The sequence below is a fragment of the Gymnoscopelus braueri genome (genome assembly GCF_963280865.1).
Source record: "Gymnoscopelus braueri genome assembly, chromosome: 15".
Lineage (NCBI taxonomy): Eukaryota > Metazoa > Chordata > Actinopteri > Myctophiformes > Myctophidae > Gymnoscopelus > Gymnoscopelus braueri.
In genome coordinates this window covers 46,113,170-46,123,191 of record NC_137620.1, presented here as the reverse complement: position 1 = coordinate 46,123,191, position 10,022 = coordinate 46,113,170, and the positions used below count along the sequence as shown (strand labels likewise).

The 10,022-nt window shown below is 39.4% G+C and overlaps 1 protein-coding gene across 4 annotated transcripts in view; it reads left to right on the top strand.

Annotated features, from left to right (window-relative positions):
- LOC308101253 (CD209 antigen-like protein C) overlaps nt 1-3,088 on the top strand; it is a 111,665-nt gene extending 108,577 nt beyond the window's left edge. For all 4 annotated transcript variants that reach the window (XM_080450653.1, XM_080450658.1, XM_080450657.1 and 1 more), the window contains one exon: nt 2,442-3,088. In XM_080450653.1, coding sequence (XP_080306779.1) covers nt 2,442-2,610 — 169 coding nt within the window. In that variant the 3' untranslated portion in view covers nt 2,611-3,088. The remainder of the gene's footprint in view (nt 1-2,441) is intronic.
- Nucleotides 3,089-10,022: the final 6,934 nt, after the last annotated feature.

The window sequence follows — 10,022 nt, the reverse complement described above, 5'->3', positions numbered from 1 at the left end:
TTTCAACATTTTAAAATGTTTTTAAAATAATAATGAAAAATAAATGGTTTTGGACACCTGGGTTTCCACCCGACAGCAACGGTATGGAATATGAAGAAAAACAGTATAAGTAATAAGTAATATAATATGTAAGTAAGATAAAGGCCAACACGCACATATATTTCTAAGCAATTTTTTTTTCCAAAAAACAAGAGGTTGTTATTCAAAGTAAGTGTGTGTTTACTTGACAAAGTCACGTTCATGGTTAAAATGAATGTTTTTTTACTGTGTTTCTGAAACTCGGTGAGGCGACAGGCTGACTTTAATCATTATGCTGAAATCCTGCGTCCTCCATGACTGCAAGGGGCTGCAAATGTTTGGCCATAAAGACCCCAATGTTTTAGTTATGAGTTTGATCTGTCTGATAATATCATCTGCTTGAAGACGCTGTTTAAATGCTATGAGGTGTTCTTTCCTACCCGACTCTCTCCTCCTTGCTCTGTATTCAGACACTGGGAGTATTTCTGCATAAAATGGTAGCCTGTATTGAAAGCAGGCTATTATAATCCATAAGGTGTTAGTTAGATGCTGATTGAGAACAGTCAACGTTTTATCCTCCATGTCTTGTCATTGTTGTCACCCATCATATAATACTTATTATATTAATATAGTAAGTGAATCCATAAAGTCTAATGATGGTGTTATTGCCGATCAAACTCACAATGTGTCACATCGGGTGATTCAATTTAATGACAGACGTATGTGTGATATAGTCAGGGCTGTATTGGTGATAATAACTGACTTCATGTTAACATCCCTACGACATGTGAATGTGTAGCTTTCTTAAAATGAATAGGCTATACATACTGTAATATAGGGTAATAAGCTAAGGTACAGTAGATCTTTATTATAAATGTGAACTAGATGATTAAATCATCTACTAGTTATATGCAGTTAACAAACAACTGGTAGCCCAACAACTGTTAAACTGATCTGCTGCTTTTCAGAACATGATGTCACTGCTCAGATTATTATGTTTTGAAGTTATTAAATACAAAATGAATGAAATAACTCACATATCGTCCTGCAGCTCTAGTGCAGTGGGTTTCAACCCTTTTCATATCAAGGTCCATTATTTATTGGGCATTTGAGCCACGGAACCACCATTTGATGTGATTTAGACTCTCAGAGCCAAGAGAATATTGTGTTATCGTTGGATAAGATTTTGTCCACAATTCCATCCATACTGTATTGATGTTGGTTCCATAGGAGAGATAACAGGCAAACGTTGATCAAAATAATAATTCTTGTACATTCTCTAATTGTGTTACTTCTTGTACATTAAGTAATACAGATGTTTAACAATAATTTAACTCTTGACAGCGTAACATTTTACACTCTCAATAGTTAAAGATCTATAAGGGTCCATTTGGTTACCAACTCTCCATCATTTAGCTGGGGACCACCTGGAACCCTCTCAAGGACCACTGGTGGTCCCCGGACCACTGGTTGAGAACCACTGCTCTAGTGCATCAGCATCCCAACAGTGACAAGACACAGAAAAACTCGTGCAGCCGCACGGCAGCCATAGAGTTAAAAATAAGGCAACAGCACGATGCTTCCAGTGGGTTAATTAGGTAACTACCAATGTATTACTGTTCCTGAGTAATTATAACCAAAACTGGTCATGAGATCCAGGTGAACCACTCATTATTAGTGAAATACATACAAATAGGCTAATTATATATATATTTTTTTTATTTATTTTATATATCAGTACTTTGTGTGCACTCATTTCTATAGCCTTAAATACATATAACTATTTATTCATTAATTTATCACACACATTTTCCAAAGCGGCCGATCTACAAGCTTATACACATGCAACATGTTGTGAGCTTGTAGATCGGCTAATTTAGCAACGAATACGTTTGAAAATCCCTGAATATAAAATGAGGAGAGGATTCAAAAACAAACGATTTAGAGTGAAAATCCATCCTTGTAAAAGTATTGTATTCATTATAGGGGTGGGACGATATATCGATATATCGCGATACTTTCTCCCGCGATAAATAATCGATATCCTCCCAAAAAATATCGATATTAAAAAAAATATATATATAAAAAAAAAAAAAATCCTACTCTGTATTTGTGTAATGATGATTTTGCACTGTTTGGTGCTATTTTATGTGTTTATGAATTGAATACAAGGACTATCGTGATATATCGTTGGTGAATTTTCATGCAATATATCGTGACATCGCAATATATCGATATTTTCAGATATCGTGATATATCGTTGGTGAAATTTCATGCAATATATCGTGATATCGCAATATATCGGCATTTTCAGATATCGTGATATATATTGTTATCGTGGGCCTAATATCGTGATACATATCGTATCGTGAGGTACCCATATCGTCCCACCCCTAATTCATTATATGTTCCTACTTCTACAGGTACTGGAGGTCTGGTCAGCCTCATTATGAAGACAACGAGTACCCTAATGCAGAACAAGACTGTGTTGAGTATTATGATGGGTCTGTGTCTGGCTCTCCTGGCAGAGGATGGAACGACATACCGTGTCATTGGTCCACTTACTGGATGTGTGAAAGAGCTCTGTGCTGAAACCATCATGTTCACCATGTATCAGTTAGCTGGTGTGTTGTCTGCCTTGCAAGTTCTACCCAATATGCACTGTAGACATTACATAAACATTTATATTCATATTTTCATATATATAGTTAAAGGGGAGCCTATTAGAATGTGAATAACATTAATCTAACAGCCATCTGTTCCATTTTAATACCATGTTTCATGTAGATTAATATAATGTTTGTTCTGTTCTTAAAACAGTGCAAGAGAAGTTATGCATCTATTTCTCACCAGTTTTAAGCATTTTATTTCATTGTATTTGCCATCTAACTTTCTTATTGATTGATTATGTGCTTTAACCACTTAATCCCTATTTTATACTTTGGCTATTGGAAAATAGCAGATCTACAAGCTCATCTCAATGTGTTGTGAGGTTGTAGATCTGTTACAGGACCACAATGAAAACAAGCCTCTAGGGATCTTTGTGTTATCCTTTTAGCATCATTGTAAAATCATACCACTGTACTATTTGCAAACTGTTAATAAAGTATTCAATATCAAATGCTATTTTTTTATTTTAATGTAAAGCACTATCATGTTTTGTATTGAAGGTAATATACAAAGTTGTACAAGTGTGTTTAGTTGCATTATTAGTATTATTAACATCATCATTATTATTGTTATGTCTGTAAAGCATTATAAACACATTCATGAGACAACGCTCTCATACACTGGCCCTCATGTATCAACGCGGTGCAGCCCAAATAATGGGCGTACGGCGAGATCACCGCACCTTTCGGCATTTATCAATATATCCTGACGTTGGCTTTGTATACCGTAGGCTGAGATCTCACGTCTGATAGAGACCAGTTGTTGACTTTGGCTGCGCCCGTTTATTCCATTGTAGACCTGCGGAGCAGCATTGTCTGACTGTCTGACAGGCATCTGGACACATATGTCCACTCCAAAATGTATATATACACTATAAAATAATCCCTGTGAAAATATAACATTTTATAAAGTCATTTAAACAAACTGCTTTAACAGTCATTCATATAAGATTGCAGATCTGGCTGCATTGAAAATAGCAGATCTACAAGCTCACAAGGCGATGCATTGTGAGCTTGTAGATCTGCTATTTTCAAAATATAAGAGCGCTTTTGCTTCGGGACTCCCGAGTCCCGAGCATCTTTTAATGGACAGTGAGGTCTACAAACTTACAGTAGCTTGTCCTATGTTATGGGGTTATGTCATAGAGAGTTATGTAGGCTACACAACCTGGCTGGGTTAAGGATATAAACCCGACGCTCCAATATTAACGTGGCAGCACGGGATCACTGCATTCCGCCCGAGTCTCATGACTGCTTTATTTAGTGTAACTCGAACACGCACTGCTCGGTATGGGTTAAATAAATGGGTATACAAACGTATTCCATTCATGGCGATGTGATTGGTATCATAATATGTCATTCATGTAGGCTACAAGCCTGCCTATGTGACAACAAAGATTGTACCGCTACGGATTACATGAAAGACAAAGTTGGGCGGGCGGGCGGGCGGGCGTGTGTGTGTGTGTGTGTGTGTGTGTGTGTGTGTGTGTGTGTGTGTGTGTGTGTGTGTGTGACTGAGTGAGTGAGTGAGTGAGTGAGAGAGAGAGAGAGAGAGAGAGCGAGAGAGAGAGAGGCGTGTGCGTGGCGAGGCGAGCGGGGAGAACTCTTTCTTATTGTCTTTTCATGCTTTTTTTGGGTCGTATTCTGGTTCTTCATGTCGTGAAGTCGGGCGTTTTGTGAATATTTAAGGGCGTGTTATTTAAATGACGCTCGTTTTCAGACGTGAGATTTATCAAAGCTCCGACCTGATATACGCTAGGATCAGCTGTATAGGATCCTTTGATAAATGTAACTTCGACGTTGGTGTATGGCCGAATATATGGAAAAATATACGCCGGTTTATACGCTCCGTTGATAAATGAGGGCCATTATGTTTATAATCATGCAAGACAACATATATCAATGTTTATAAAGTATAGGTCGTGGGCATATTGAACATTATACATAAATACTATTCTCACGTTGAATTATTATTATTATTAACTCAACAGAAGTAACATAATTACTGTTTGTACTAATTTGAGCATTAATCTCTGTTATCATGGAGCTTTGTTAACAACATGGATATGTTAGAAGTACTCTAGCACCACCTTGTGGTGGATGAATGTTTCACTACTAGATGAAAATGAGTTTAGAAGGTTTATTCAAACAGAAGTTGAACAGTACGTATAGTTTAATAGAACACCTCAAAAACTTCGCATCCGAGTTGGCTCCTGTGTGGCAACCAATATTTCAAACCTCTGTAGACACACACACAATTCCTCTGTGTTGGAAAACCTCACACATAAAACCACTACCCCAAATCCAATGTCCAAAAGAACATAAGGATTATAGACCCATAGCTCTCACTTCAGTGATCATGAAATCACTGGAAAGAATACTGTTGCAACATCTTGTAAGTATAACTAAAGACAAATTCGACCCCTGTCAGTTTGCTTATAAGAAAGGTTGCGGTACAGAGGATGCGGTTGTCACACTGGTCCACTTCATTACAAAACACCTAGATAAGTCTAATAAGAATCATGCAAGGGTGCTGTTCTTAGACTTCTCTTCAGCTTTCAATACAATACAGTCTGATATTCTGGTGTCAAAGATGGTACAGTTGGAACTGAATCCATACTTAATTCACTGGTATGCTTCCTTCCTTCCTTACTAACAGAGTACAGAGGGTGAAAGTGAACAGAACCCTCTCCGCAGCATTAACTACTAATGTTGGTGCTCCCCAGGGTTGTGTAAGCTCAGCTGTACTTTTCACCCTTTATACTGACAGCTGTCGTACTGAGGAATGTCTGTCTGAATGTCGCACTGACAAACCAGACCAATACATTCTAAAGTACTCTGATGATACAGTTTTGATTTCTCTTTTGGATAGTTCCAGTGATCCTGGACTGCACCAACACAGAGTAAATAAGGTGGTGGAGTGGAGTGATAACAACGCTCTTATCAATAACACAAAAAAGACAGAGGAGATTGTTTTTGGTGCCTCACTAGAGATACACAGATCCCCCATTACTATTCATAGTGAACAGATCAACCAGGTATGTTCGTATACATACCTAGGAGTAGTAATTGACCACCTTCTGTCATGGAAAGACCAGATTGAATCAGTGGGTAAGAAGACAAAGCAAAGAGTCTATTTCCTTCGCCGTCTGAGATCTTTTGGTGCTAGTAGACAGATTCTTCTTTTGTTTTTCACTTCTGTTATTATGAGTGTTCTTCAGTACTGTAGTACCACCTGGTATGGATGTCTGTCTGTAGCCTTAAAGTCACAACTGCTGCAGCAACTGAACATTTGTTCAAAGATTGTTGGACAACCACTTCAGAGGCTCTATACATCTACGTATAATGACAGTATGATAAGGTTGGCAAGGAATATCACTTCAAACACTAGCCATGCTTTGTATGGAGAATATAGGTTGCTGCCTTCAAGAAAGAGATACAGTGTTCCTACATACAATAAGGTCAAACTGAAGAGGTCCTTTGTCCATCAGACGACATTGAGGCTTAATTAGGAGTTATAGGCCAGGGGTAGGCTGAGTGGTGGACATTGCTCTTGTCTTTGTATGTCTTTATGTATGTATTTTGTTTTGTTTTCTTGTGTCATGTCAAATGTGTGTACTGTTTATTGTTGCATACATGGCTGCTGGGTCGCAAGACAAATTTCAGTGTGAACTGACAATAAAGTATTATCGTATTATCGTAACACCTGGTCAGTGGTGGAAAAAGTACTCAAATGTTTTACTAAAGTAAAAGTATCATTACAACAATGTAGAAGTACTCTGTTACAGGTAAAAGTCCGGAATTCAAAATGTACTTGAGTAAAAGTACAAAAGTATTGGTATCAACATGTACTTAAAGTACCAAAAGTAAAAGTACAAAAATGTTTGAAAATAGCAGATCTACAAGCTCACAACGTGTCGCGTTGTGAGCTTGTAGATCGGCTATTTTCAAATAGCCTAGGTATAAAATAGGGCTAAAGTGGTTAATGTATGTTTTATAATATAATAATGTATATCTGCAAAGTAACTAGTAACTAAAGTTTTCAAATAATTGTAGTGGAGTAAAAGTACAATATTTGCCTCTGAGATGTAGTGGAGTAGAAGTAAAAGTATAGACAATTGAAATTGAAATTGAAATATTAGAAAACAGTATCAGTTATTCTCGACTCTATCCCAACTAAAAGACTTTTGTAAAACTCTAGACTCCCTACTTGGTGAGATAAAATAAAGAAAAAAGAGATTCTAATGAAAACGGCAACAAACATACTTTTGTCAGCAGACTTTGCAGACTTAAATCTTTATTTACATCATCATATTCAGAGGAACCCAGTCTATGTGTTGAAGTGTCCCTGAGCAATACACTTAAAAGGTAGACGAGATTTCAATCTTGTCTAGGGAGACTTCCGGTGGGGCGCATTCAAGACAATAAGGATAAGGATAATTCCTTTAACAGGTCCGTTCAAGAAAGTCCTTGCGGTCTTGTTTCCAATGAGGGCCTGTGAGCAATTAGGGGTTAAGAGTCTTACTCAGGGACAAATTTCATTTCATCGACACATTTGCTGGCCTGGCCTGGAATCGTACCTGGGCCTCTGGCTCCCTAGGCGGGCTCACTAACCACTCAGCTATGGCCGCCCTAATGGACGTTGCATAGTGTTCCGTCACTATGAACGTCAGATCTCACAAAACAAAACAAAAAATCTATCAAAATATGCGATCTAGCGCAAGGACCATAGGCGCGCGTTTTTAGCTGTGGTGGACCCGGGATGGAGTTATGAAATTTGTCTACTGTACCATTCATCCTAGGATATCATAACATCATAGAAAAGGCAAGAGAACCGTGGTCCAAAATTCCCCTTTAACCCCATAACTGCTGCCTGGGCGCTGTATTAATATCACCCACCACTCCTAAACAGTATGTATGTATTAATATCCTAATGTATTAATGACCCCGACCGGACGTTGGAGAAGCACTTTGTGTCTCAGGAGTCCTCCTCATCCTCACTGCTGCTGGACTCCCCAAACAGGTCCTCCTTCTCCCCCTCCCCATCCTCTTCCCCCTTCTCCTTTGGGACCGCCATGGTCGCCGTGGTAACGGCGGCGTGGTGGGAGGAGCTGAGGGTGACGGCGACGAGGACGGGGCTGTGGCTGAGTCCCGCCAGCAGGTGGCACCCTCCCCCTCCTCCTAGGGCTGTCACGATAACACAATTTTAAAGGGCTAGTTCACCCCAAAAATGACTTTTTTTCCCCTATGGATTAGTCACCCCATGGAAACTTGAATTCAAGGATTTTGTCACACAAATAACAGCGATTAACAATGTATTAGTGTTTTTTGGCATTGAACATTGGAACATTGGAAAACAATTATTTATGTTCGCCTTTTAGTAAAAAAGGCAAACTTAAAAAAAGGCGCATATATGACAACTTAAATATACAAAGAAATGACTGACATAGTTATAATGTTATACTTTTTTTTAACACATAGACCGCCGGGCCCGTAGTTCTACGGGCCGTTAAATCCAATGGTTAAGCGCCGATCCCGTAGCCTACGGGCTGCGGTGCTTTTTCCTTTTTTTCAAAAAAAAAAACGATTTTCAGTGTAACACCACTGGAAGTCGACCGGAAGTGCGATCCCGTTTTTTGTTTCCCGTCGGCCTCCATTCTAAGTCGTACACAAAAAGCCCTGTAAAACCATGTAGTTTTTCATCCTCGCATTTCCCATGTTAACATAAACGGTCAGAACTCAAACATGGCGGCTCCGTTTGACACGCGGTCTCGACGAGTAGACACCAGGACATGTGCCCGTTGTTTACAAACAGTGGATCGCGCAATCTAAAGGATTTTAACGGGGCCTATGGCGACCTGAAAAAAACAAAAAACAACAATAAAACCTTGGCACTGGTGAGTACATTATGAGATTAGCCCTTGGCGGTGGATGTGTTAAAGGTAAAAATAGCGGGTACTTGGAAAATGCTTGAAAATCGATGAATATTTTTCAACATTTCAACGATTACGGGCGTTATGCAAAATAATTACGATTATCTCAATGAATTGATTATGTAATAGTTGTGACAGGCCTACCTCCTCCTCCTCCTCCTCCTCCCAGCATCATCAGACGGTCTACATGAGCGTCCAGAGACAACACAGACAACACCATGCTTCTGTCCAGATCCCACAGACTGATGTCTCCTGGACGGAAGATATCGAAGTTAGCAGCCAGTGTTAACTCATCCACTGAGTAAATAAATATATACATATCAATTTTCTTACCTTTTCAAGTAGTCACAGAATATTTATCTCCAGTTTGATTTTCCACGAAAGAAAAAAATATGTCATCGCGACCCCCCGTTCGCTTGTCATACGCCGTTGAAAATAGCATGTCTCGCCAAAAATACATAGTAAAACACAGGGAGATGCAGAATAACCAGGAAGTGAATGGAGCAGTACATTTTTGGATCATGTTATCTTCTGGTTCTGTGTGCAAAATGTATTACTTTTTTTTTTTTTTACGTAAAAAAAAGAAGAAAAAAATACGTCAGAAGATGTCCTTGGCAGTGAGGGCTTTCGATTTACAACCGATTTACAACCGATCCCGGGCTAACCCAGAGTTTGTGTCGAAGTGTCCTTGAGCAAGACGCTGAACCCCCAATTGCTCCCGATGAGCAGGTTGGTGCCTTGCATGGTTTCCTCCGCCGTCGGTGTGCGAATGTGCGTGTGAATGGTTGAATCAATGTAATGCACAATCTATGTAAAGCGCGTTGGATAAAAGCGCTACATAAATGCATCATTCAACATTTTTACCATTTACTGTACTGTCTCTAGCCTTGACACGAAAAAAATAAAAATAAAAAAATCGGCAGCGTACCTGACAGCAGAATGGCTTTGGCTCCTCCCTCCGTCAGGTAGAGTTTACTGGACACATCTATCCTCAGGTCACCGTAACCACTGATGCTCTTATGTGTTCTTCTGAACGGATCCCACACCTTCACTCTGACACCAAGACAATAACACACACCCCTCAAAAAACGTTGCAAAGTGCTTCACAAATAACACAACAAACAAGACCGACAACCAGGCAAGAACCCAGTGGTGGACTTAACGATGGAGGCCCCAGGAGAACCGTAGTATGAGGCCCCTGGCTTCGGCTCAGTGTCACTGAACCTACCCTCAAGCGGTATGGCGGTCTTATTATTAATAAGCGGTCTTATTGTGGTATTTTCACGTGGGATTTTTGAGGGGCCTCAAATGGAATGAAAAAACAGTTTATTTATATTTAAAAAACAATAATTTGGGTAAATCTCATGGAGCCCCCTGAATGTTGAGGCCCCAGGCGGTCGCC